Genomic DNA, 26,179 nt, shown 5'->3' on the forward strand with positions numbered 1-26,179 from the left:
CAAAGAAGCGCCACTGAGGCCTGCCCTACAGACCCGGATCCGCTGCCCCTCAGGAGGCGCCTGCCCACCTGGCCGGGCGGGATGGCAAGAACCTGGGACGCAGCGGAGAGTCGGGAGTGGACACAGCCTGAGGCCTGGAAGCCTCCGGTGTCACGAAGGTCGGGTGCTGTTCTCACCAGGGTCCTCTCTGCTTGAGCTGCTGCCCTGTGGTCTTCGGGGGTTCGAGGTGTGGGTGGAGCCTGGGTGTGGGGTGGAGCCTCAAGTGTGGGTGGAGCCTAACGCGTGGTTGCTGCCTAACCCGTGGGTGGAGCCTGGGTCATGGGGTGAAGCCTCGGGCGTGGGTGGAGCATCGGACGTGGGAATGGAGCCTCAGGCATGGGTGGAGCCTCACGTGATGGGACCCCATCGTGGGCAGGGCTCAGAAGCTTCCAGCCTGGGGGGGCCCACCCAGCCCTCTGACATGACCAGTCAACACCTGGACTGAGCTGAGGCGGTAGAGGGGCCCCCAGGGACAGTCAGAAACGCCTGTGAAAAGGAGAGCAGTCCCTGCAAGGGAGGTTTACTGAGGCCCTTCTCCTGCCCGGAGAGCCAAAGCTGGCTGCATGCTGCATGCATGAACGGGGCAAGACACAGACGGCACCACAGGCACACAGAAGATAGCGTGGGCAAGCACCATGCCCAGGATCTGCAGCTGAGGCATAGCCAGTCCTTCCTGATCTTTCCAGGGACCTGAGGTCACCTGGCCAAGGTTCCATTGATGGTCGAGGTCCTTCCCAGGTTGCAGGGGTCAGTGCCTCATCCACAGAGAAGCTTCTGCACGGTCAGCGACTGCTGCCCCAGGGAAAAGGACCCCCAAAGTTCAGCTGGAGCACATCTTTCCCAAGGCCGCTGGTCAGCAGGAAGCTCAGGCTTTACCCAGAACACCCCAGGGCCTGGGGCTGAGGCAGTTGACAACAGAGAACCGCATGGAGGCTGCTGTGCCATCCTGCCCTGAGCCAGAGGCTGCTGTGCCATCCTGCCCTGACGCGCAGCTCCAGGCCTCCACCTGCTGGATCAGCCCTGCCTTTTCCTGCGTGTAGCACGTCCCAGGGGAGAGGCCCACTGAGGAGTCACCAGTCAGGCTCCAGAGGACAGGTGGTCTTGGGACCCTGGACTGAGCCACAGGTGGGGGTGCACAGGGAACAGCAGCCTGCACAGGTCAGAAGAAGCTTCTTGCCATGGCTGGCAACCCCTGCAAACATCCTCCCAGGGTGCCAGTAGTGTGGGTGCAGCCAGATGGTCAAGCTCAGAGGAGTGCCTGCATGGGGTCTGTTCAGCAGTCCAGAGGAGAGGCCACAAAGCTGACAGCTGGTAGACAGTTCACGACACGTGGAGCACACGACTGTGAAGGGGCTATTCCAGTGCAGGCATGTGCCTGTGCAGCACTTGGCCACCACAGTAACACGGAGCTGGGAGCATGCGCATATACACTGCAGAGCTCTCTGCTCCAGGATGGCAGCTTGGTCCAATGGGGTCGCAGTGGCAGCCTCAACACTGTCCCATGGTGCTGCAAAGTGCCTGGGCCCAAGGTGAAGCCCATCAGCAGCTCAGGAGTTAACCTAGAGAGCAGTGACCTGTGTGAGCTCTGTGTTGGGTGTGGATGGGCTCTGGGGACTGATGGGCCCCATGGGCAGGTCCACGCCTAGTCATGCAGGCCGTGGCACTGTGTCCGGTGTCTTGCAAGCCAGGGCCACATCCCTGGCAACACTTCGCACGCGGTCTGACAACTGCATCTCACGGCGCAGGGCAGAAGCGCAGCAGAACCTGCGGAAGCAGGCTTTGAAGTTCTCATCCAGGAAGGCATAGAGCACAGGGTTGAGGCAGCTGTTGACATAGCCCAGGGCTGTGCAGAAGCGCAGGGCAGCCACGGCAGCCTCGCTACCCGGCTGCACGCCCAGCCCCTGCACCAGCACAAACACCTGCACCGGTGTCCAGCAGCCCACAAACACGGCCACCACCACCAGCACCAGCCGTGTGATGCGGCGCAGGTTCCGGTCCTTCTCCCGCGAGCCGGAGAGCAGGCGCACACCTCGCAGCCTCCGGATCATGAGGCTGTAGCAGACAGAGATGATGAGCACGGGGATGACGAAGGAGAAGAGGAAGATGCAGACAGCAAACACTGGGCCCCAGTAGTCCTGAGGGGCAGGAATGTCCACCAGACACTCGATCTCTGCCAGAGAGAGGTGGGGTCAGAGGGGGAACCCCCACACCTCCCCCCTCCCCCGAGCGACCCAGCAACTGGGTGCTAGGCCCAGGGCACCCCGCTGACCTTCATCCTCCACCTGTGCCGAGCCCATGATGGCAACTGGGACACCAACCACAGAGGCCAAGGCCCAGATGGCCACATTCACAGCCTGGGCTTTGCTGGAGGTGCGAACATCCAGGGCCCGGATGGGGTGGCAGATAGCCACATAGCGGTCGACACTCATGGCAGTCAGGGTGAAGGTGCTAGTAAACATGTTGTAGTAGTCAATGGCAATGACGGCCTTGCACACGGCGTTGCCGAATGGCCAGAAGCCCAGCAGAATGTCGGTGCCCTGGAAAGGCAGAGTGAGCAGCACCAGGGTGTCTGCCAGGGCCAGGTTGAAAATATAGATGTTGGTGGCTGTCTTCATCTTGGTGTGCCTGCAGGGGCCAGGGTGGCAAGACAGGCATTGCTAGGACAAGGGCAGACACCCACCTTGGCCCCAACCCAGCACAGTGGCCCACCAGCCCTCCCCCAAAGGCTGGTTCCTGGACCCCACCCACTGTGGTGGCACCACAAGGGTGGAGTGGGGGACCAGAACCACAGTGGCTGCATGGGAGCTCTGCTGAGCACAAGAGTCCCAAGCATCAAGACTGGTCTGGGTGGACCAGTGGAGACACAGGTGCCAGCACACCTGACACTGCCTTGACTAGAAAAAAACTGATTTCCTCCCTGGTAAGACACTAAACTGCCCAAGGACTTCCCCACCAACACCTTACCTAGCAATGGAGATGGAAAATGGTGACAGGGTGGAATGTGTGTAGAAGGGGTTTGAGTGGATCCAAACTCCAGTAATATGGCTGGGACAACTGTACATAGCAAATACTAATAAAATAACTGAATGACAATGCTGGTGCTAAGGGTGGTGATTACTGTAAGGAGGAGGAGGTGGTGGAGCAGCAGGTGGAGGAGATGGAGGAGGATGTGGAAGAGGAGGTGGAAGTAGAGGATGAGGCTCTGTGTCAAGGGCTAATTTGCTCTCAAGGCTCAGTCCTGGCTTGCGAACCACACGCTGCCACTCTTGCGGTATCTACCCCTACCCACCACTACTTCTGGTGCCAGCACGGCAGGATCTGAACTTGTCTCTGCCTCAGAGCACCCAATTGGCCCCAGCACCTTCCCTTTTCAAACACAGGAAGTGACTCTAAGAGGGTGTGATCCAGAGCAGCCAGAAGTGGTTACACCACATGGACTGGGGGCCAGCCCTGGAAGGGGCATACACACACACTCACACACTCACTCACATTAGTGTGTGCACACAGCACACAAGGGTGACCATGTGGCCTTCAGTCATTTTCCACTGGGCTCAGGAGGGAACAGGATTTGCTCAGGAACACATGGGATGGTGGAGAAGAGAGGCATGGCTTGAAGACTTCCAACTCTGTCCTGGTTCCCCAAATTCCCACCCTGACACCTCCACCGGGTCCATGAAGAGGAGTCCCGAGTTCAGGCATTTAACCCAAAATGGTGAGGTGTTCCCATCCTCGTCACCTTCCTTCCACCCTGGATCACACTGGCTAGAGAACAAAGTCTTCCAATTTGGCATTCAAGCCCCACCCTAACTCTGTGCCCAGGACACTGGGCATACATCAGGGATCACCACAATAAGGTTATCATCATATGCAGTGGCACAGGGCCTGCCCCTCTCCTGATAAGCTCCCCAACCAAGGAGTTGGCAACCAGGTATCAGCTGCGACCCCACCCTCTGGACAAGGCCCTAAAGGACTTCACGGTGGGGGGGAGGCAGAGCCAACCACCTGCTGGGCTTCCCCTCAACCTACCTGAGGATGACATACATGACGAGGCAGTTTCCCAGGAGCCCACCAACACACACAGCCAGGTAGAGCCCTACGATGGTGGCCTGGAGCCCCAGGGGCAGGAAGGCCCCGTGGCTGGCGTTGGGCAGCAGGTGGGCAGGAGGCAGGCTGTGGTTGGGACCCAGCAGTGACAGGTTGCCCTGCAGGTGGCGGCCATACAGCTCCTCCCAGAATGGAGCTGGGAACAGGGACTCCATCAGTGGCACCTGTGTTGGGGCACAGTACAAATGTCTGCCCAGCCAGCACCATCCAACACCACGGCACACACCATGCACAGACATGAAACATGCTGACGCAGACAGGCAGGCATCCCGTGCAGTCATGCCAGGGTGCATGTCCAGACATAACCCACACACGTGAACATACAGGACACACAGCTGCTCGTGTGTTCCCTGGCATAGCCCACACACATGAACACACAGCACACACAGGCTGAGCCTCCTCCTGTGCCCTTCTTCCCCTTTCCCAGCGACTAGAACCCTCACCTTGGCAACCTCCTTGGGAGCCAGGAAAGCAGACCCCACCCCTCAGCTCTGAAGCAAACTAGGATGAGGAGACCCCCTCCTCACGGACCCCTGCACGGGTCAAAGACCCTTCCTCACAGGCCCCCGCACGGGTTGGAGACCCCTCCTCGCTGGTCCCTGAACGGGTCTGGATGCGGCTGTGGCGGCTCCTCCTCAGCTGACGCCAGGCGCTGCGACGCAGCAAGGAGTGCGGCAGCCAGGAGTGGGGGAGGGGAGTAGGCTACGGCTCAGGATGGGAGGGGCTGCGCAGGCGGGAAGAGGGGGCCCAGGGAAAGTGGGTCACATGGGGCGGGACGGGGCAGACACAGATCCAGACACAAGACATATACAGCACACACACACGCAAGCACACATACAACACACAAGACAGACATGCATGACACATACCGGACACACACAGCACACAATAGGACACATAGCACATGCTCACAGAGCACACAGAATACACACAACAGCACAACACACATATATAAGCACATGCAGCAAACACATGACACACATGACGCACAGTGCATACAGCACAGCACACATGTATAAGCACATACAGCACACACAGCAACACAGGACATACACAGCAGCAGCACACACAACACATACAGCACACACACAGTGCTCACACAGGACATGCACAGTGCAAATACAGCACACACAGGACACAGGACACACACACCTCCTAAGTGACAGGATCACATTCAGAGGCATGACACTGCCCATCCAGATGACTGACAAGAGGGCATCTCCCCCAGAGCTGGGCTTCACAGATACCACAATCCTTCACACCCTGAACCATGGTCACTGGCAGTGGTCACTCAGAGCAGAGGACACAAGCCAAGACCACATGGGCAATGCTCAAGTGCAACAAGATTGTCCTCCCTGCCTGCACGTAGGTGCAGCTCAGACCCGCCCCACCCCAGAAGACCCACAGCCTCCTTAGAGGGGTGCGGTTGCCAGGCAATGGGAAGCTGTGTCACTAGGATACTTGGTGAATCAAGTAAGGTTCAGGGTTCAGGCCCCAGCTGCTCTCATCAGCTACTCAGCATCCTCCCTGCAGCCACGGCAGTCTAAAAACTCACCCCCACACACAGGGAAGCAGAACACATAGGCCACAGCAGGCACAGCAGGCACAAAGTACGCTGGGAATGAGGGGATGCCTTGGGGGACAGGACCGACACCAGTCTTCATGCTTATGGCCATCTGCTTCCTCCAGCCCAGAGAAGGCCCTGCTGGCACCACAAGGGCAGACAGAGTGAGACCTTGAGCCCAGGGTGGAGAGGGAAAAGGGGGAAGGATTATGGGGAGGGAGGGACAGGAAGCAGAGGGGAGGGGTAGCCAATGCAGTCAGATCAGCCAACAACACAACCCTGGTCCTTGTGCCTGTGAGCACTGCCCACCCCTGCCCAGTCCCTGTGGCTGTGAGCACTGCCCACTCTTGCCCGGTCCCTGTGGCTGTGAGCACTGCCCACAACTGCCCAGTCCCTGTGGCTGTGAGCACTGCCCACCCCTGCCCGGTCCCTGTGGCTGTGAGCACTGCCCACCCCTGCGCGGTCCCTGTGGCTGTGAGCACTGCCCACCCCTGCCCGGTCCCTGTGGCTGTGAGCACTGCCCACTCTTGCCCGGTCCCTGTGGCTGTGAGCACTGCCTACCCTTGCTAGCCCCCAGGAGTGAGGCCTGGTTGCTTCCCGTGCCCCCATCCCAGCATGCATTGTCATGCCAGGTTCCCCTTTCAGCTACGGAACACGGATGTCCCAGGACACACCTGTGCTCCTTTTCTGGGTATGGAACCTGCTCTTCCCCTGCCCCAGTCCCAGTCCTAGACCGGCCATGAGGATGTCCAATGCAACCCAGTAGAGTCCAGGCAAAACCTTGCAGGTGTGTCAGCCAGTGCAGGAGGCCAGGACCAGGTCCCTGAGTCCAGCCCTGCGCCCAGGAGGAGTCCTGGGACCTGCAGGTCAGGCACAAAGGGAAGTCCTGTTTTCGCCCAGTCCAGCAGAGGATCCAGGGTCTGACCCAGGACATGTGACTCAAAAGAGACAGCTGGGGACATGCACGTGTGTGTACACCACATGGCACAACCATCCCAGAGCACTACAGGTAGCCCAAGTAGGCTAGTACAGAACTCTGCGCACCTGGGACATGCCAAGAAGGGGCTCTCCAAACTCATGCTGGTGTGCAGACCCAGCAAGTGGACTGGGGTGAGGCAAGACCTCAGGGTGCCTGTCCATTAGGCTGCTGGGCAGAACGGGGCCGACTCCTGAGGCTCCAGCAGAAGAGGCCCGGAATAGTCTTCCCCACATCCTGTCCCTGTGGGAGATAGCCCCTGGATCCCTGCCTGCTTGGCCTATGTGGGAGGTCAAAGGCAGACAGCACACCATATCCCCGGGGGAACCCCCTGACCATGGTTTTGATTGACTGCGACCTCAATCTGGCCTGATCACTAGTCATGCAAGTGAGAGCGGTAGACTACATCCCAGTCTCTCTTCTCTGTTCTTGGACAAACTGTGCTGAGACTTCCTTGATAAACACCTCTGAGTAGTCAGGCACAGTCCACCTTACCTGCCAGCCTACCTGGTGTGCATGACCCTACGGCCTACCTGCCAGCTGTGTTGTATATGATCGGAGGATCCAGAGAGTTAGACCCTTTTAGCCAATTACAGTACCATTGTTGCGTGGGAGGACTGTGGGGAGATGCCCTTCTGCCTTCCTCTGTCTTAGTCTATATAAGATTGCGTTTACTTGACAATAAATGAACATGCTCAATCAGACTGTCCCTGGTGGTTTATGCTGCTAAACACTGTTGCCTCTCCCCGTCGGTGGTCATGGGGGCTGCTGGTCAGGAAACTCCTGAGAGATCACCTCAGATGGGGTTGTGAGCCTCCAGACCACCTCTCTGTGGCTTATCTCCAGGACTTTAACACAACAAAAATGGCCCCACAGACTCTATGGTCCTAGGATGAGGCCCACACGCCAGTGTCGATCGCACACACCAGCACCCACAGCACATGTCAGCACCAACGGCACACACCAGCACCCACAGCACATGTCAGCACCAACGGCACACACCAGCACCCACAGCACATGTCAGCACCAACGGCACACACCAGCACCCACAGCACATGTCAGCACCAACGGCACACACCAGCACCCATAGCACATGTCAGCACCAACGGCACACACCAGCACTCACAGCATATTTCCTCTTTTTTCCCCACATTCTCTTTTTTCCTTCCTGTATCTGGGGGAAGGGGAAAGACAAAGGAAGAAGCCATACCCACCCTCCCAACCATCCCAAGGTCCCCAGTGTAGTGCATGCTCTGAGGGCACTGCTTAAGTGTTTTTGATAGTTCAACAATTCTGAATTGCTGCCAACCCCGCCATTCCAAGCACGATGAAATCTCTTCAGAATCCACTGGCTGACATAGTCCACCTTAGCGTCTACACTTGCCCAGTTTTTCACTGCCAACACTTGGCTAGGGTTGTTGGTCAGTTTGTTCTGTCCTCTGTTGTGGTACCAGGTATCTTCTGCAGGCTCCAATGTACTACCATATCCTCAGTGTGCACCTGGATATGTTGTCCACTGCTCACTCTGAGCCACTGAGGAGGCTCAGATTTGATACATGCACTCCATGGTCAGACCATGGAACCTGCAATTCTCATTCCAATTTTAGTATATGTGCTGCCGAAGTGAGCACAGAACCTGCAATTCTCTTCATGGTTGAGGTTCTGAGTCCAGCAGTTTGATTGGGGTTATCCCCAAAGAAACTTTGTTTGAAGTGATCCCAGACCAGATTCTTGTGTATGCTTGCCAGTACAGGATCCGCCACAGTCCATCGCCCCATCAGCCTATGCATATGTTGGTGGTTGCAATTGCTGGGTCAGTTCTGCCTCCAGCCCCATCTTCTACACAAACCAATGAGTGATGGAGCCCATCCCAATCCTGCCCACTACACACTTGGCCACGTAAACCAGTGGGAGCTGTAGCCTACCTGCGGTGACTCCTAATAACCCTCACCAGGTCTGCGCCTGCCCTGGTTCCCATGCTTGTCACCATGAACAGAACACTGGTCCAGTCTGTCCCACATCCCTTTCAGCTCTCATACAAGTCAATGGACATTAAAGCCTAGTTCATGGGCCCAGCACGATAGCGTAACAGTTAAAGTCCTCGCCTTGAACGTTCTGGATCACATATGGGCGCCAGTTCTAATCCCAGTGGCCCCACTTCCCATCCAGCTCCCTGCCTGTGGCCTGGAAAAGCAGTCGAGGATGGCCCAAAGCTTTGGGATCTTTTTTTTTTCCTTCTTTTTTTTTTTAAAGATTTATTTATTTATTTTTTTTATAATCCATTTTATTGTATTGTTGTTGACAATCTTTATTTAAAGATTTATTTTTATTACAAAGTCAGATATACAGAGAGAGGAGGATAGACAGAGAGGAAGATCCTCCGTCCGATGATTCACTCCCCAAGTGAGCCACAACAGGCCGGTGCTGCGCCGATCCAAAGCCGGGAACCTGGAACCTCCTCAGGGTCTCCCACGCAGGTGCAGGGTGCCAAAGCTTCGGGCCGTCCTCGACTGCCTTCCCAGGCCACAAGCAGGGAGCTGGATGGGAAGTGGAGTTGCCGGGATTAGAACCGGCGCCCATATGGGATCCTGGCGCATTCAAGGCGAGGACTTTAGCCACTAGGCCACGCCGCAGGGCCCCAAAGCTTTGGGATCTTACACCTGCATGGGAGACCTGGAAGAAGCTCCTGGCTTCGGACTGGCTCAGCGCCAGCCATTGCAATTGCTTGGAAAGTGAGCCGTTGGACGGAAGATCTTACTCTCTGTCTCTCCTCTCTCTGTATATCTGCCTTTCCAATAAAAATAAATAAATCGCCACAACCCCCCTTGTCCCTCCCCTGTATCCGGATTCTCCCATCCAAACGGCACGCACAGAGGAGACCGCAGTTCTCACTCAAATCCCAGGTTAAGAGATACAGAGCTCAGCAAAACACGAACTAGGTCTTGGGTGTCCCCTAAATCCTGAGATCCCAAACCTGTGTTCGAGGGGAGATGCCCTGACTGAGAGGGTCACCAAGCGTATCTCCAGCCCCGCCCCCAACCCTAGCCAAATGGACCCCGGCTCTGCCCCACCCCCGGTTACAGCAGGAGCGCGACTTCCGGTTGCCAGGCGACCACGTCACAATCCGCAGGAGCTTAGAGGCTCCCAGTCCAGGGGCAGAAACTGAGGGTCTGGGGCCGAGGACTCTAAGGGAGGGGTCGGCTGGCTGGCGGCTGCGCGTTTTCCTGACCCCCCCTCCCCGTGGTTCCCACTCCATCTGCCCAGCCCAGATTCAGGTCAGAGAGTGGGAGCGCTCTTGCCCGTATGTACACACGAGGAAACGTGCAACCCACACGGGCATACCGCGTGCTGGCGCACACAGTGGAGCCCACCCCGTCCTCCCCTGCAGGCTGGCGTCCGGGACTGGCCAGACTGCCGACCGAAGCCAGGGTGCTGCAGGGATCCTCAGCGGCCTCCAGCTCTGAGGCTGACCTGAAACCAGGTGTTTCTCAGTTCAAACAACAGCTGGTAGGCAGGGAGGGGACAGAGATCCGGACGGCAGGTGGGACCTCAAGTGGGACCGCTGATGGAACGGCAGGTGAGGTTGCAGCTGATCTGGGGCCGCTGCCAGGGTGCTTGGCAGTGTTGGGGCCGTCCCGGGCACCCACGAAGCCTACGCTCCCCTCTGCAGGGCCGAACAATGCAGCGGCGGTGGTCGAAGGAGGCCGGAAAAAAGGGTACAAAGGAACACACCAGAGGGAGCGCACAGGCAGCACGGCGCGCCAAGGGGGCGCCCTCGACGGAACCCCTCGAGCCGCGCTGGTCCTTGACGCAGGAGAGCTTGGCCGCTATGTCCCCCGCACAGCGCCACCGCCACCTGCTCTTTGGCGACCTGCAGCACGACGTGGGCCTGGCCCCCTCCATCTTCCCCCGCGAGTCGGTGGAGGTGACACACCGTATGCCTGACCCGCGCGCCTGGACACAGCCGCTCGAGCCGCCCGGAGAGCCTCAGGACCGGCTCATCGGCGTCCTCAAGGCGGCAGAGGCCCGCGGACGCGTCCGCGCGCTGCGGCTGCGCTACAACCGGCTTCGGGTGAGGCAACGGGACGGCGGGAGCGGGTGGACGCGGAGCAGGGGTCCATGGCGAGGAACGCTGCTTGCGGCCCTCCCTCTGCACCCTGGGCCCGCACACCCTGGCTCAGCCACCTCCGCGCCGGCAGACCGAGGAGATCCTACTGCTCATCCAGCACCAGCGGTCTGCGCGCGCCGCCATGCGGCTCGAGGTGTTCCTGCCGCCGCAGCTGAAGCCCACGCGGATCCCGGACCCGCTGCACCGGCAGGAGGTGCCCGTGAGCCCAGGGGAAGGCGAAGGGGGCCCCACCCGTCTGCACATGCGACCCCAACCTCTGTCCCCACAGCGGCGGCGCGTGGAGACCATCCTGGAGGACAGGGCCGAGGGCGGCAACTTCCTGCGGTGACCCCTTCGCACACCCCGCATGTAAAGTTTTCTTCTTCGTGCATGGTCCGGTCCTTCTGCTGCGCCCCAGAACCCCGCATGCACGGGACCTTCGCAGCCCAAGGTTCCCAGAGTGGCCCCTTATGGAGAAAGGAGACGTGGGGCAGGGGCAGTGCAGCCCCATGATCCTAGCCCCCAGAAAGGGTCACTTCCCCAGCAGCCACACGGCCCGTGGCGGGGCAGGTATTCCAGGCAGGGAAGCACCCCCGCACACACTCAGCAGGGGGCACGGGACATGGGACTTAGGCATCGCTCTCTAGTTAGCTAGTGCCCACTCCTCAGAGGTCCCTGAACCACCCCACCCCCTTTGAACCTCTGCTGGACTGAGCTGGGGAAGAGAGGAGAGGAGTAGACACGGAGGGTATGGGCTTGGGTAGTAGGAGACATGGTGGTAGGGTAGGCTGGTCCCTCCCCTCAGACAAGCTGCTGCAATCTGAACACCAACTTCCGCTCTGGGGACTGCTACGTGCCAGTCAATCAACTGCTCATTACCATTACTTCTCTATAAGACAAGGTCTGGGGCAGTGCCTCCCACCCACCCATGAGTACCCAGGACCCACCACTCTGGAATCTGGAGGCCAGCAAGAGGTGGCCAGGGTGGTTGCGTCAGGGGTCTACTTGGCACCAGGGTCCCCTTTGTCCCTGGCCAAGGAGAGATTGGCCACTAGGGAAACTGGGGGGAGGTAAGGGACTGTTCAGGTCCAGGCCCACCATCCTCTGCCCTGCTCACCAGGTCTGCCTGAGAATTCAAAGGAGTGGTGCGCAGCCTGAGAGGCCAAAGGATGGGAGGTGGGCAGTGGGGGCTGGACGCCAAGTGACCCAAGGGGGAAGGGAAAGCTTGCCGCTGTTGTATCAAGCGCTACAGACTGGTGGCTGTGTGTCCTCAGCCGGTACTGACCAGCCTTTGCCCAGCCTCCTGTCCTCATCTATCGCACCTCACAGTGCTGATCTCAAGGCCAGGGAAGTGGCAGCCAGTATCCTATGCAGAGCAAGAACCTGCCTGGACTCCTGCGCTTTGGCAGAGCTGCACTTGGGCAGTCTCTCCCTGCCGCTCCCGGCCTCTCGTCTGGTCCAATTCTGGCTCTGGCGGTTCAGGTGGTCAGTCTGCCTTGCTGCTGGACTGGTTGGACGGTGGCCGAGGAGGGTGGGCAGCTCCCGCGGCCTGCAGGAAACGTGCTGGGAGCAACGGTGCGGGTGGAAAACGTCTGTGGGAAGGAAGTAGACGCCCAGAGCCGGCCAGGTCATGCGGAGGCCGACAGAAGCAGCCCGCAGGTGGCTCCGGTGGGCAGCAGACACTACTAACCACTTCCAGAGCAGGATCGGGCTCACCCCTACACTGAGTCAAAGCCTGGGCATTCGTGGTTTCACACTGGGGTCCCTGCAGGAGCCACCGGGAACTCGGACCGCCCCCCCACGGACAGGTCCACGCGACTCCGGGCTCGAGAAAGTCAGCGTCTGCTGCCTGGAAGCGCCCTGGACCGGGGAGCGCCTCTGCTGCCCCGACGCTCTGCCGGCGGCCGCCCTCCTCCGAGAAGACCGGGCTGTACGCGGGCCAGAGCCCGTTGCCCACGCGCATCGCGAAGCGGGGACCACACCACCTCGCAGCGCAGGGCCAGTGGGCACATCCCCGCACGCCACAGCGCCATCTCCCGGGGCCACCGGGCCAGCTCGGGGGGCGCGGGGCGGGGCGGACGGCGCGAGGAAGTCCCGGCCCGCGCTTTGGGGAAGTCCGGCCCGCGCCTGCGCGCTGCGCCCGCGCCCCTCCCCGCCGCCGGGGCCGGACCTCGGAGCGCGCAAGGCGGCGGCGCTGGCGGCTCGGGAGCGCGGCCGGTGAGTGTGCGCGCGGCGCCGGGGACGGTGGCCCTGCCCTCCGGCCCGGGCCGGCAGCGCGCGGTCGATCCACCGCAGCCGGCCACGGGACCCGCGCCTGGGGCGCCACAGCCACGGGTCCACGTGGACCCCGGGCCGCGGCGGGACGGGAACCCGCCCCGCGTCTGGGGGAGGGGCGCTGCTGCGGGTTCCCTTTTTGTGCAGCTCGCAGGCCAGGGAGCGATTGCCTCAAGGCGGGGGCGGAAGGACCCAGGCTGCCCCGGGGGGGAGCGGCCCCACCCGGTCTTACCGCGAGTCGGGCGGGAGGCGCTGCGCTCCCGGCGGTGACGGCCGCCCTCGGGACCGCTGCAGGGGACCTTGGCCGCCCAGCCGGAGCGCAGCCGCCGCTGCGGGGCACGCCCCTTCAGTCTCCAGGGTGGGGCCACTCAAACCGGGCCCCCGCCGCCCCCAGCCCTTCTGGGGTCGTGGTGAGTGGGGTGCCGGGGCGGGGTGGCGGAGTCTGGAGGACACGGGGTCTGCAACCACCCACCCCCGCCTCCCCGCGGGACCTTCCCGGTGATGAGAGGGGACGACTCGCCCCTCCTACTCCTGGCGGGGCAGGAGTGGCGGGTGCAGCGCCGTGGGGAGGGCAGTGGTCGAGCCGAATGCCTGTGCACCCCCTCCCAGCACTGGGCTCTGCCGAAATTGTCACATTTTCTGGTTCTTTTTTTGGACTGGTCCGGCTCTAGCCGTCCTCTTTTCTTCCTTCTGAGGAGCACAGTGGAGCCGCTCTCGCGGGAGCCTGGTCCTTAGGGACTGAGTTGCTGACTGGCTGGGGAGGGGAAGGGGGGCGCTGGGCCCCTCCTGCAGGACAGGGAAGCAGCCACCGCTGACTGAGAAAACGGGCGACCCCAGCTTTGGCCAGCACACACCCCACCCCATTATGGCCCCCTGAGGTGCATGCACAGGGAGGAGCCTTCAGTCCTAGGGAAGCTGGGCCCCAGGCTGCTGTCTGCCTTCCACTTCCTTCAGGCCTTGGACTGCGTCCCGCCTGAGCACCACTCCCAGCTCCTGTGGTGCGAACCAGGAGTAGACACGGCTAGAGGGAGGAGGGATTTAGTGTGAAAAACCAGAAAAATCAAAAGCAGATCCTGCCTCTTGGTCACATCCTTGCAGCCGGAAGCCAGAGGGGCCCACCTGGTGGAAGGTGGCTCTGCGGAGGGTCTGCAGGGGTCACCTTCCCTACAGCGGCCCCCACCGCCTGGCTGGCCCTGTGCACAGTGGTCTCTCAGCCTGGACGTGCTGGGCTAGGAGCAGGGGAACCAAGGTGCCAGTGGGGTGTGGCCGGACTTCACTACTCCTCAGCCTTCAGCCTTGCCCACTCCCAGGCATGGCTACCTGACTGTGGCAAGGATCAGCCCTCACCTCTGCACCTTGGGTGGACAAGGGCAGGGGGAGCCATGCTGAGTGTTGCCACCCCCTTGCACCAGCCCCCTTGGGAGGGGCCCAGGAGCCGGAAACCAAGAAAGAGGAACGCAGGCTTCCGGCTTCCCAAGGCCCCAGCCAACAGGGCGTCCCAGAACCACCTGCGGGGGCCTCATCCGGGGCCCACCTCTGGGGCCCCTCGCCACCTGGGGTGCAGGCCACAGGACCAGCCCAGGGTCCCAAGTTTGGCTAAGGACCTGGACCCCTCTTCCCAGGCCCCCAGGCTGTGGTGAGGGCCTCGGAGCTGGTGTCTCGGAGCCCGGGCAGCCGGTGTCCTCCACCCATGCCCACCCCACATGAGGCTGAGAAGCAGGTACCTTGGCCCCTGGGTGGAGGGTCTGCCGGGGGTGATGGGAGCCCCTGGGTACCCGGGCTGTGTGCTTAAGGGTCACAGGGTCCAGCATGAGGCTTGATGTAGCCCCTTTGTCTGCCCCTGTCCCCAGCACACCGGGCCTGAGGAGGCAGCGCAGCCTCCGTCCATGTCTGTCCGCGATGGGGCCTCCGCAGTGGCCCCTAGCCGCAACCCCTGCTGCCTGTGCTGGTGCTGCTGCTGTAGCTGTTCCTGGTAAGTGTCCGGGCTGGGCTGAGTGGGGCCACTGCTTCACACAGGCCCCTTGGCAGCAGGCACACTCATCTGCTCTCTGTGTATGCCTGACCGCTGCTGGGGATCCAGGAGCTCAGGCCTGAGTGGGGGCTCCAGCCAGGGCAGGGAAGCTGCTGGATTGGATGGTCACCAAGGCCCTGAAGGGAGGCAGCTGCAGCTTGCCAGCGAGCCCAGCAGGCATGAAGCAGAGGATGGGGCACAGGCAGATGCCCCTGGACACATCCCACTCGCTACCCCAGGCCTGGCCCACCTCAGAGGTACACATGGTCCAGGTGCCCGAGAAGCTGGCAAGCCGTGGAAGAACCAGCACAGGCCCGAGAGGCTGTCCTGGGTGTCCTCGGTGTCACCTGCTTGTCTACGGCCCCGCAGTGCAACCCTCATCTCTGCCTCAGGAACCAGCAGCGGCGGCGAGCCTGGCAGGCCTCCCGGGAGAGCAAGCTGCAGCCCCTGCCCAGCTGTGAGGCATGGTGAGTTGGTTACCTGTGCACACGTGTGTGCATGTGTTGTGTCTGTGCCTGTACCCAGTGCATGTGTGAGCACAGTATGTGCACGTGTGTGTGTGTCTCGGAGTCACCGGGCTGGGGCCCCTTCCTGAAGTGCCCAAGCCCCACCCACAGTGCTGCCCCAAGCCCAGAGGAGGTGCAGAGCTGGGCACAGTCCTTCGACAAGCTGATGAACAGCCCGGCTGGCCGCAGCGTGTTCCGTGCCTTCCTGCGCACCGAGTACAGCGAGGAGAACATGCTGTTCTGGCTGGCCTGTGAGGAGCTCAAGGCCGAAGCCGAGCAGCACGTGGTGGACGAGAAGGCACGGCTCATCTATGCCGACTACGTCTCCATCTTGTCTCCAAAGGAGGTGTGTGGGAGATGGGGCGGAGGGCCAGGTCTGACGGGATCTAATGCCCAGGGAGGCACGGCTGTCTGCTTTGTGTAGTGGGGCTTCTACCAGGACTGACTGTGGCCCACAGGTAAGCCTGGACTCGCGGGTACGTGAGGGCATCAACAAGCGGATGCAGGAGCCATCGGCCCACACCTTCGACGACGCCCAGTTGCAGATCTATCGGCTCATGCACCGGGACTCTTACCCCCGTTTCCTCAGCTCCCCCACCTACCGCGCTCTGCTGCTGCGTGGAGCCCCCCAGCCCTCCTCTGAGGCCTAGGCCACCACACTGTGCACACACTGGGCCCTGCAGACCCAGCCCTGGAACCCCTACCCAGGGCTCCTGTGCAGTGAGGAGGGTTGGCTGCTGCTGGACAGCCAGCCCTCGCCTCAGCTAGTATGACCCACTGCCCCCGGAGCCTACACTGGGACTTGGTGTCTGGCGTACATGAACTTTAAACCCAAAGGCACAGCCTTACTGTTGGTCGGGAACAAGGAGACATCTTGATCTTTACTTCTGCCTCTGCCCACCATAATCAGATCACATCACCGAAAGCATTCTCAGAGCACAAGGCCCCCATTTGTGTCTACACTGGGGGTGGGACTCCAGGCTGGGAAGGGGGGCCAACCTCACACCCGAGGCTCTCACCCAGAGCTTAAGGCCCTTGGCCGGAGATGGTCAGGTCCCTGGGTAGCTAGAGGTGGCCCTGAAAGCAGGCCATAGGCCCACTGAGGGGATGGAGGCCAGCTGTGCCGAGAGCATGGACAGTAATGCCCTGGCCTTCAGTTGCCCGGCCTCCAGCAGGCAGTGAACACGAGTGCCTCCCCTTGTGTGGCTGGGCCACTCCAGCACCCAAATTCACAAAGCCCTGATCTTGGGGGCCACCCAGTGCTTCAAGAGGCCCAGCCCACACCTGTGCATAAGCCACAACCAGAAGCTGGGGTAGAGAAGAGAAACATTTAATACTGAGAGGAAGGGCAGGCGGAGTAGTCTCTGGGGTCGGCTGAAGCCATATGGCGGGAGGACATGGGTAGGTCAGTCAGGGCCAGGGGAGCAGCACCTTGACCTGGAGGCTCAACAGAACTGTAAGGGAGAAGCAAGAAGCACCCTGCAGTGTGCCAGGCCTAACTGGCCCGGCCACCCACAGCCCAGCTGGCCCTGGCCCAGGCTCAGCAGCCTACCTTCCAGCGGTTCCCACACTCATTGCAGACAACAAACGTGGTCATAGGCTCATCAGAGCTGCGGGTCTGCACCTGTGGGGGTGGGCGAGCGATCCCGTACAGCCTCAGCCCCAAGCTAGGCCTGCATGGGAGGGGGCCCATGGCAGGTGGGCTCCCTGCACGGCAGGGTCCCCAGCCCAGACCTCACCTGTGTGTAGGTGCAGTTCTTCTTCCGGCACTTGCTGCAGGTGAACAGGTCCGTCTGTGTGCCGCCTGTGCGGGCCATCTGGTGCTCGCGGATGGCCTCCTTCGTCATGGCCTTGCGCATTTCCTTTAGCTCATCACTGGCCATCTCCTGGGGTGAGGGGCCAGGTACTCAGCCCACCCCTCCGCAGGGCAGCCCCCACCCCCTAGGGCTCACCTCCGAGGTCATCACGGCGATCTGCTGGGGCGTGATGGCGCCACACAGCACATTCCGCCGCAGCTCGGGGTTCTTGGCATCCCTGAGGTTGGAGATGCGGCTGCGCACACGGTTCTTGTACTTCATGTCTGTGCTCCCCACATCCAGGAAGATGCGTGCAGGCACTTAAGGACCTGTCTGAGGCAGATGCTTCCCCCACCCACCTGCAAGAACGGCCATGTTCTACCCATCTGTGGTGGAGGCAGCCAGGGGCCTGAGTGAGCTAAAGGGACCAGCAGGCAGAGTCTACCCCTCCACACACAGGCTCCCTGACCACGCAGGTAAAGGCCAATAACTGCTATGGCAAGTCGAGTCTCTGCCTACAACAGCAGCATTCCGTGTGGGTGCAGTTCAGCTCCTGGCTGTTCTGCTTCCAGTCCCGGTCCCTGCTAATGGCCTGGGAAAGCAGCAGAGGACAGTGCAAACCCTTGGGACCTGCACCCATGTGGGAGACCTGGAACTGGCTCCTGGCTTTGAACTAGCCCAACACTGGGGGAATGAACCAGACGATGGAAGAGTTCTGTCTCTCCCTGTAACTCTGACTTTGAAAATAAATAAATTCCTAGAACAAAAGGACCTGTGGTTACACAGGGAGCAATGGGCAGCTAGATAAAGGAACCTTGGGGTGCCCAGGTTGTCCTAACTGCCAGAAACCTGGGGTGCAAAAGGATATACTCTTCAATCTGTGCTGACAGGTGCTCGCAGTCTGTCCCTGTGGCCACGTGGTCACCTGCAACAAGTACCCAGGTAGCCACAGCCACTGGAGAGGCTTCTGCCCCACCGAGGTCTGGGTAGTGGACAGAAGATGGGGCTGCCTCCCCAAAGCAGAGCCAGCAGACTCACTGTCCGACTGCAGGGCAGCGGTCAGCATCTCACGGCACTTGGTGCGCACAGCGTCACAGGTGATGGGCACCGGCGGGAATGTGGTGATCCTCGGGGTGGATGGTGTCCTGGGCATCTCTGGCCTCCTGCGGCTGTGCAGATGGCCCCACCCACACTCCATAAGCCCATCCAGCCTGGCACTGCTGTGGTGTCTGCCCAGTGGCAAGGGTGCCCACCCTCTGGAACCACTATAGGGGAGGTGAGTCGGTGTTGTCCCAGGTCAGGCTCGGGCTATACAGGCATCAGTGGGAGCCAGTAGCTTTCTAGAGAGGTGCATACCACAGATCAAAGCAGCTGATTGTGACCCAAGCCCTGCCCATTCATCACTAAGACACCTCCAGGCTCTGTGTCACAGGGTCTGGCAGGAGGGACATAGGCCCCAGGACTGCCAGAGTAGGCTGGCCAGGACAGGTCCTAGGGAGAGCTAGCAGTGACCAGGAGAGGATGCCTCTGAGCACGCCAGGGTCAGATGCAGCAGTACCTGCCTCCCAGACAATCCACTTCCCAGGTGATCCACCTCCCAGCGGTTCTACCTGGGATCCACAGCCTCGGAGGCATCCCTGGAGGATGAGGCAGGCAGAGGCGGGCCCCTCCCCCGATCCCTGGCTTTGCCGTCAGAAGCATCTACAGTTTCCAAAGAGGATGGGCAATCAGAGGAGGGACTGGGGCCCATCCCCAGATCCTATCCCCCAACTCTTTGCAGTCCACCCTCCTGAACCCCAAGCTTTAGGCAGGGCTAGCAATGCCTGCCCTGTGCCCAGACCACGTGGCTCTCGCACAGGTGAGGATGGAGCCTGGGACAGTCTAACAGGTGGCTGTGGAGGTGCCCATCACACCAGTCTCCCAGAAGCAGCAGCAAGATCCTGCTGCTGCCCCAACCCTGCCCCCGTTCCAGGCCCCGGTCAGCAGCTTCCTGGGTACCTTGGCTTTACCCTTGTCTCATGTGACCTTCCCCTGCCCATGAGGGTCCTATAGCCTCCTGGCCACCTTCAGTGCCCCCCGTCAGCACAAACCCCTGACCGACTGATGGACACCCCTGACTTCCAGCCCTAAGCAAGGTGGTTCTAGGTCCATGTTTGTCCCTGCCATTCCCAGGTGACCCAGCTGGGGGTAGTACTGTGTTGCCCAGCAAGAGGCCAGCGTTTCCTGGGCACCCCCAGCCAAGCATTGGGCCTCACTGCCTGACCCGCACCCAGGAGCTTCTTCCAGGATTTGATGAGGGACTTGGCCAGCGTGATGACCTCCACATCCGAGCTCTGCTTCCGCAAGGCGTTGACAGACATCCCAACACGAGTGGCCTAGGAGGCAAGCCACCTGAGTCGGGTGGTGGGGACCCTCACTAGAGTCAGACCCCTGATGGCTCCCCAATGGCAGGGGACGGGCTAGGACACCTCAACTTCTCCCCTATCCAGCCAAGCCAGGAGCAGGCCAATGCCAACCAGGGCCCGGGGTACCCTACCCAAGAAGTGCCCCAGCCTGGGGCAGGCAGGGCCCTACCTGCAGCAGGTGCAGGGTGACAGGCAAGCCCTTCAGCTCCTTCAGCAGGTCCACAGCGCCCTCCTGGAAGGAGAAGAGATCCTCCCTGAAGGATTCCATGCTCAGTGGACAATCCCACCTCCTCCTGCCCACAGGATGGGGCAGGACAACAGGCCATCACTGCAGGTCACGTGACATCACTTCCCTAACCACAGGAGAGGTCACCTCTGTGTAGGTCAGGAGTCTGGTCTGTGCCTACTGTAGAAGATGCCTGCAGGGCCCGGCGGCGCTGAAGCCTAGCAGCGTGGCCTACCGGCTAAAGTCCTCGCCTTGAACGCGCCAGGATCCCATATGGGCGCCGGTTCTAATCCCGGCAGCTCCACTTCCCATCCAGCTCCCTGCTTGTGGCCTGGGAAAGCAGTTGAGGCCGGCCCAATGCATTGGGACACTGCACCCGCGTGGGACACCCGGAAGAGGTTCCTGGTTCCCGGCTTCAGACCGGCGCGCACCGGCCGTTGCGGCTCACATCGGATGGAAGATCTTCCTCTCTGTCTCTCCTCTCTGTATATCTGACTTTGTAATAAAATAAATAAATCTTTAAAAAAAAAAAAAAGATGCCTGCAGCCTCCCTGCACTCCACCCTCCCACTGCAGCCACCCCCAACACCCAAGGGGCCCATGACCTCTGCGCAGCAGGGTAGCCTGCCACCATGGCCCCTTTCTCCACTCCCCCACCCTGTCTCTCCATGACTGCCTCTGGAGTGCCATGCTGCACCCAAACAGGGGCAGGACCCTGCAAGGCCCCACACTGCCACTGGGCCAGGGCTCTGTGCTCCTTTAAAACTTACACCAAGATGTCCACAGGAGGGGCAGGGATCATCCAGGTCCTGCAGCCCCTCCTTGTCCAGGGGCTGTGTGACCTCCTCCCAGGGGTGGCTCTTGGTGGGCTCAGCAACAGGTGCGCACACAGCCCCAAACACGGTCCCCTCCCCCAAGGCCCCAACCTGGGGGACTTCCCCACCCATCTCTGCCCCAAAGGTAGTGAGGGCCCCGCAGCACCCACGCAGGGCTTCTCCACACTCCTGCTTTCTGCTTCCAGCCAGCCCCACTCATGCGGTCAACCCCAGCCCAGGACCCAGACTCCTCCTGGCGGGGCCTGAATGCCGCCCCCCGCCCCCACTGCCGAAGCCCATGACTCAGCCGTCCTGGGGCGCTGGCCCCGGAGCCGGGGGGCGGGGCAGGGGCCAGTCTGCCGAGCCCCTCAACGGGACGCCCGAACCCCGCCCACCCGTCTCCCGGGAAGCGCCCGCGGGGTCGTGCAGTCGCCAAGGCAGAGGGCCGGGCTCCGCAGGGGGGGCAGGCCCGAGCAGGGCGATGGCCGGGCGGCTGAGGGAAGGGCGGCGAGCTGAGGGAAGTCGGTGCCCCGGCCGCCGTCCTTCCCCTCGGAGCGGGGCGGGGGTCCCGGGTCCCGCGCCCCTCACCGCGCTCTTCTTGGTCACCATCTTTTCCAGCCTGCGGGCTATCCGCGCGATCTCCTCCTCCTTGCCCGTCATCGCCTCGGGGCGGCACCCCACGCCCGCACCCCGCGCCGGCTCGGACCGGACCCCGGCAGCCGCCGCCGCCTCCGCACCCGCCGCCGCCGCCGCCGGCTGACCCTCGGCTCAAACCCCCGGCGCCGTCGCCGCGCGCTGCACCCTGGGACGCGTAGTTCGCGCGCGCTCTCGGCCCCGCCCCGCCCCGAGAGATCTCGGCCCCGCCCCCGCAACAACGCCCCCGCCCCGCCCCGCCCCGCGCGATCACAGTCCCGCTCTCGCTCCGTGCAACCACGGCTCCGCCCCCGCCACGCCCCGCGCGATCGCCGCCCCACCCCGGTCCCGCCCCTGTGCAACCACGGCTCCGCCCCTCCTGCCCACGGCCCCGCCCCCGCCCGCTCCGCTGAGGAGGGTCGTCCGGCCGCGGCGGCCTGGGTACTGGGGAGAGAGGGGGACACCCTCCTGGCCCGGCCTGCACATTTCCTTGGCCAGGCCAGTTGTAGGGTTGGGGTCTGGGCCTCACCCGTCCCTGGAGCAGGTGCCTCCCCGCCCCTCCCCGGTCCCCTTGAGGCTGCCACGTGTGACCCCAGCAAGAGCGGGGTCTGGTGTGAAGACCATCTTGGATCCAGCTTCTGGCTTAATGACTTCTCTGTGTATTGATCTGAAAAGTGGAATACTGACGGAGAGACAGTGAGATCTTGTGTCCCCTGGTCCACTCCCCACAGGTCAGAGCTGAACAAGGCCCAGTCCAGGATCCAAGACACACGTGGAGGCAGAGCCTTGAGAGAGGAGCCATCTGGCGCCTTCCTGGGCCCAGTAGCAGGAGCTGGATCAGAAGTGGGGGGAGGGAGGGAGGGCAGCGATAGTCTGTCTCTCTATCTCATTCTGCCCCTGCAGAGGGGCGACCTGGGTCCTTGTCTCCTGGGAACTAGCCCTCAGCCTCAGGGGAGCGGAGAGTTTTGGGAGGAAGGCCCACCCTCAGGAGTGCGGAGGGTACCTGGCCTTCTCCACAGTGTAGGGTTGCGGAAAGAGCAAGGCTGGCCAGTGGGCAATGTGGGCCTGAGTTCTGGAGAGCACATGACCCAGTCCTGGCCAGCAGGGCCCACAGCTGACCCGTAGCTTTACCAGGAGCCTGAGGAGCCACCCAGCCCAACCACCCCATAGGAATGTGCTGCTGTTCTCACTGGTGCTAGAGGTCCCAGGGTGTCCCCACAGTGCCAAGTGGGGCTCCTGGGGGCCAGGGAGGCACCAGAAGCGGAGCCCTGGAAAAGGACCTCTGGCCACCAGACAGGAGTGGGCCTGACAGTGGTGGCTCGCCCCTGGCAGAGGTTGTTGAGAGGAAGGAAGGAATGGACAGCACAGGAAGGGCGGGGTGCAGAAAAGGTAAGGGACTACAAAGCGGAACCAGGAGCCCCCTCCCTGCCTAGCAGGCCCAGGTCCTGATGGAAGCCAGGGTGGGACATTGGCCCTGCCCCGTGGGCCGATGTGGAGCTGGTGGCCTCTAGGTGGCAGGCGTGAACCAAGGACCTGCCTGGGAACACAGACCAGCTGCTAGGGAGGTCCTGCTGGTCCCCCAACAAGAATTTCAGCCCGGGCCCGGCGGCGTGGTCTAGCGGCTAAAGTCCTCGCCTTGAACGCGCCAGGATCCCATATGGGCGCCGGTTCTAATCCCGGCAGCTCCACTTCCCATCCAGCTCCCTGCTTGTGGCCTGGGAAAGCAGTTGAGGCCGGCCCAATGCATTGGGACACTGCACCCGCGTGGGACACCCGGAAGAGGTTCCAGGTTCCCGGCTTCGGACTGGCGCACATCGGCCCGTTGCAGCTCACTTGGGGAGTGAATCATCGGACGGAAGATCTTCCTCTCTGTCTCTCCTCCTCTGTGTATATCTGGCTGTAATAAAATGAATAAATCTTTAAAAAAAAAAAAAAAAAAAAAAAAAAGAATTTCAGCCCACCAGATAGGCCCAGATGCAGCCAGAGTGAGGGTAACATGGTGACCCAGGGGACCGGCCTTCACAGGCGGGGGCTGCAACACGGACCAGTTCTGAAGCTTCCTAGGGTCTGCAAAGGTTCCCGACTTCTGCAGCCCTACTCAGATCTCTGACTCCTCAGTCTCTGCACCACAGGGAGGCAGCATTAAGAACCTCCCTGAACACCCACGCACACACCGCAGGCATGTGCAGACCCTGCATGCATGCACACGCGGAGACCCAGACATGTCCCAGGCATGTGTGGACATCTGTACACATGCACACACATGGAGCCCCAGGCACGCCCCAGGCATGTGCAGACACCCACAGGTGCACACGCGGAGTCCTGGACATGCCCCAGGCATGTGTGGACGTCTACACGCATGCACACACATGGAGCCCCGAACACACCCCAGGCATGTGTGGATACGCAGAGGTGTACACGTCGAGTCCCCGGTATGGCTTCAGCCAGGTACCTGCCTCACCCCAGCCCCAGGAACAGCCCAGTACCTGGGGTAAGCCAGGGGGTGCCACTCCCCAGTCAAATAGCCAGGACCAGGAGTCCCTCCCTCCACCCTCTCTGAGCACCCATGTGTGGTGACACTGTTGTGGAGGCTCTGGTAGGATACATCCCAGTAAAGAGGGCTAATGGGGTGGACAAGGCCCTGGAGGATCAGGAGGAAAACCCAGGACCTACCCCTGGCAGGCTGCCCTCCCCTGCCCTCCATCTGGAAGCATCGGAAATGCAAACCTTTTACTCTTCTGTGTCCCCAGCCCTGCCCTCCTGGACTGGCCATGACCCTTGCTGCCCACATCAATGCTTCCCCTCTGGCTGAGCCAAGGCCATGCTGGGAGCCCCCACCCTTGTTTCCTATAACCCCAGGGGCAGGGAGCTCACAGCCCCAGGAGCCCCTGCCCTACCCCTGGCACTGGGGGGGGCAGCTCAGCTTCCTCCAGACCCCACACCATCAGCCTTCCACCTCAGCTGACCCCAGCTTCCTGTCTGGTCTCTTCATGCTGCTTCTGCAATGGACTGGAGGAGACCAGGGTTAGGGTTGAGCAGGAGGCCTCATCGCCTGCCCACAACCCAGAGAGGAGTGGAGGACACAGGGGTCCCAAGGATGAGGACAGCCACCTGTTGGGCAGTGACTCCTGGAAAGTCCCCAGCCCCACCCACAGTTCTGGCCTGGGCCCAGCTCCCTCTTCCAGGGCAGTGCTGGGGGTAGGGGGCAGGGGGACAGGGGGTATCCCCCAGAGGCCAGCGGTGGCCCTGGCAGCAGCTCCAGCTTAGGCTAACAATGCACTTCCCCCACACAATTCCCAGAAATGCTGCCCTCCCTACCCTCCCAGCCCGCCGGGCTGGCGGCCACACCACCCTCCCCTTCCCCAGGGACCCCAAGCAGCCATCGGGTCAGGGGGCTGTGGGTAAAGCCTGAAGGCCTGGCACACAGCCTAGGTCACTGAGGTGGTGGTTGCCAGGGACCTGGCAGCACCCAGGACACATTCACTCCTGCCATGCACTCCCCCACATGTCCAACCCATCCCCTCGTCCCTACAGGTTCCCTCTGGGTGTTGTCTCAACAGTGGACAAGCAGTGGGGCCCCAACCCAGGCTTCTCTATCCAGGCCCGCAATCTCAAGCTCTAACTGCTATGGAGGTACAGGGTCCCCTCTCCTTAGACATAACACACAGGTGCAGGCTCCTGCCTCTGGCAGGAGGGGCTGCCTGGCACCTGGGCTGAGTTACCAAGGCCAAGGTGTGAGGCAGCCAAGAATGCTTGGCCTCACTGTCTGACAGGGCCAGGCAGGGGGAGGGGGTGCCTGAGGGGCACCTCCCTCCCTGTCCTGGCCTCCCTCTCATTCTCTGCCTAGGTCTGGTGACAGAGAGACTGGGATAGCCCAGGGCAAGACAATCAGGCAGAACCCTGACCCCTAAATATGCAGACACAGGGCCCCCCATGCAGTCCTCGGTGTCCCCACAGACCCAGGCCCAGGACCTTGAGACCTGCACGGAGGCACCCAGTCAGGAGGCAGGGCCAGGGCTGGGGCCGGCAGAACTGGGGCAGGCACACAGCCAGCGGGGCTGGGCAGCTGGACAGAGGCCTGGCGCCGGCTCAGCCCAGGCTGACTCCCTCCTCGGCCCAACAGCAGGTCAGCCTTCCTTCCTGAGCTGCTGTTTCCTGGCCCCCGCCTGGCTGTTGTCGTGGAAACCAGCCCAGCCTCCCCACCCCCAGGCTGGTTCCCATGGAGGGCTCAGCTGGAGAGGCCCACACAGCTTGTTGCACCCGCCAAGATACAACTATTAGGCAGACAACGGCCCCCAGGGTGCACACACAGCCTGGCACCCCAGCTCCCAGCCAGCACCTCCGGAGTTTGGGCACAGCCTCTGAGACCTCACTATGCTAGAACCCTGGAAGCAGCCACAGAGCATTGCCACCACCAGGCACCTGCCCCACACCCGCATTGCTGTGCCATGGACACCCCCCATCCCCACCTAAGGTACCCAGGGTCAAGGGCCTGGATGCCAGAGATGTTAGGGAGGCCCAGGCGGGCAACAGCGCCCACTGAGGTGGGAACCCCAGGTCCTTGAACCTCTCCAGCCTGACTCCTCCAAGTGCCTCCACTGGTGCCCAGCTTCGCCCGCCACTCTGGATTCTTAGGACCATAGCCAACTCTGCATCCAGCCCGTACCCTGGTCCAGACACTACATGCCACTGTCTAGGTCCCTGCCTGCCACCATCCACCGTG

The 26,179-nt window shown here is 61.6% G+C and overlaps 4 protein-coding genes across 10 annotated transcripts; 2 read left to right on the forward strand and 2 right to left on the reverse strand.

Moving 5' to 3' along the window:
* Nucleotides 1-1,441: 1,441 nt before the first annotated feature.
* OPRL1 (opioid related nociceptin receptor 1) lies at nt 1,442-6,038 on the reverse strand. Of its 3 annotated transcripts, XM_058679729.1 has the most exons (5): nt 5,699-6,038; nt 4,066-4,307; nt 3,004-3,093; nt 2,309-2,664; nt 1,442-2,209 (listed from the first exon to the last, which is right to left on the reverse strand). In XM_058679729.1, the coding sequence occupies exons 1-5, from the start codon at nt 5,723-5,725 to the stop codon at nt 1,686-1,688; spliced, it is 1,239 nt and encodes a 412-aa protein (XP_058535712.1). In that variant the 5' UTR covers nt 5,726-6,038; the 3' UTR covers nt 1,442-1,685. The 3 variants fall into 3 exon arrangements, with proteins under 3 accessions (XP_058535712.1, XP_004586022.2, XP_058535713.1); XM_004585965.3 differs by lacking the exon at nt 3,004-3,093 and having other exon boundaries at nt 5,699-6,029; XM_058679730.1 differs by lacking the exon at nt 5,699-6,038 and having other exon boundaries at nt 3,004-3,109; nt 4,066-4,216.
* Nucleotides 6,039-10,167: 4,129 nt separating this feature from the next.
* Nucleotides 10,168-11,178, forward strand: LKAAEAR1 (LKAAEAR motif containing 1). 2 transcript variants are annotated; one of them, XM_004586140.2, is made up of 4 exons: nt 10,168-10,260; nt 10,354-10,755; nt 10,883-11,005; nt 11,081-11,178. In XM_004586140.2, the coding sequence occupies exons 1-4, from the start codon at nt 10,249-10,251 to the stop codon at nt 11,138-11,140; spliced, it is 597 nt and encodes a 198-aa protein (XP_004586197.2). In that variant the 5' UTR covers nt 10,168-10,248; the 3' UTR covers nt 11,141-11,178. The 2 variants fall into 2 exon arrangements, with proteins under 2 accessions (XP_004586197.2, XP_058535571.1); XM_058679588.1 differs by having other exon boundaries at nt 10,883-11,178.
* Nucleotides 11,179-12,919: 1,741 nt separating this feature from the next.
* On the forward strand, nt 12,920-16,510 carry RGS19 (regulator of G protein signaling 19). 4 transcript variants are annotated; one of them, XM_058679330.1, is made up of 6 exons: nt 12,943-13,008; nt 14,688-14,785; nt 14,916-15,037; nt 15,469-15,543; nt 15,694-15,928; nt 16,041-16,510. In XM_058679330.1, exons 2-6 carry the CDS (start codon nt 14,756-14,758, stop codon nt 16,230-16,232), a joined length of 654 nt encoding a protein of 217 aa, XP_058535313.1. In that variant the 5' UTR covers nt 12,943-13,008; nt 14,688-14,755; the 3' UTR covers nt 16,233-16,510. The 4 variants fall into 4 exon arrangements, with proteins under 4 accessions (XP_058535314.1, XP_058535313.1, XP_058535312.1 ...); XM_058679329.1 differs by lacking the exon at nt 12,943-13,008 and adding an exon at nt 13,081-13,475; XM_058679331.1 differs by lacking the exon at nt 14,688-14,785 and having other exon boundaries at nt 12,920-13,008.
* Nucleotides 16,511-16,911: 401 nt separating this feature from the next.
* Nucleotides 16,912-21,504, reverse strand: TCEA2 (transcription elongation factor A2). Its single transcript, XM_004586139.3, has 10 exons — nt 21,412-21,504; nt 19,953-20,015; nt 19,648-19,753; nt 18,989-19,079; nt 18,417-18,547; nt 18,247-18,303; nt 17,535-17,689; nt 17,322-17,468; nt 17,135-17,206; nt 16,912-17,036 (listed from the first exon to the last, which is right to left on the reverse strand). The coding sequence occupies exons 1-10, from the start codon at nt 21,481-21,483 to the stop codon at nt 17,028-17,030; spliced, it is 903 nt and encodes a 300-aa protein (XP_004586196.1). The 5' UTR covers nt 21,484-21,504; the 3' UTR covers nt 16,912-17,027.
* Between the last annotated feature and the right edge of the window lie 4,675 nt (nt 21,505-26,179).

This window comes from Ochotona princeps, chromosome 22 (assembly GCF_030435755.1).
Source record: "Ochotona princeps isolate mOchPri1 chromosome 22, mOchPri1.hap1, whole genome shotgun sequence".
Lineage (NCBI taxonomy): Eukaryota > Metazoa > Chordata > Mammalia > Lagomorpha > Ochotonidae > Ochotona > Ochotona princeps.

Bases quoted from the DNA above. Each gene is read 5' to 3' on its own strand.
- OPRL1 (XM_058679729.1), bottom strand. From the start codon at position 5,725: ATGTGTTCTGCTTCCCTGTGTGTGGGG. The intron at 4,308-5,698 runs GTGAGTTTTTAG...GCCCCAACACAG, and splicing joins CTGCTTCCCTGTGTGTGGGG to GTGCCACTGATGGAGTCCCT. The intron at 2,665-3,003 runs GTAAGGTGTTGG...TGGCCCCTGCAG, and splicing joins TTTTCCATCTCCATTGCTAG to GCACACCAAGATGAAGACAG.
- LKAAEAR1 (XM_058679588.1), top strand. The intron at 10,756-10,882 runs GTGAGGCAACGG...CCGCGCCGGCAG, and splicing joins TGCGCTACAACCGGCTTCGG to ACCGAGGAGATCCTACTGCT.
- RGS19 (XM_058679330.1), top strand. From the start codon at position 14,756: ATGCCCACCCCACATGAGGCTGAGAAGCAG. The intron at 15,038-15,468 runs GTAAGTGTCCGG...TCTCTGCCTCAG, and splicing joins TGCTGCTGTAGCTGTTCCTG to GAACCAGCAGCGGCGGCGAG. The intron at 15,544-15,693 runs GTGAGTTGGTTA...CCCCACCCACAG, and splicing joins CTGCCCAGCTGTGAGGCATG to TGCTGCCCCAAGCCCAGAGG.
- TCEA2 (XM_004586139.3), bottom strand. From the start codon at position 21,483: ATGACGGGCAAGGAGGAGGAGATCGCGCGGATAGCCCGCAGGCTGGAA. The intron at 18,304-18,416 runs GTGAGTCTGCTG...TACTTGTTGCAG, and splicing joins CGCTGCCCTGCAGTCGGACA to GTGACCACGTGGCCACAGGG. The intron at 17,207-17,321 runs GTGAGGTCTGGG...CCACCCCCACAG, and splicing joins AGAACTGCACCTACACACAG to GTGCAGACCCGCAGCTCTGA.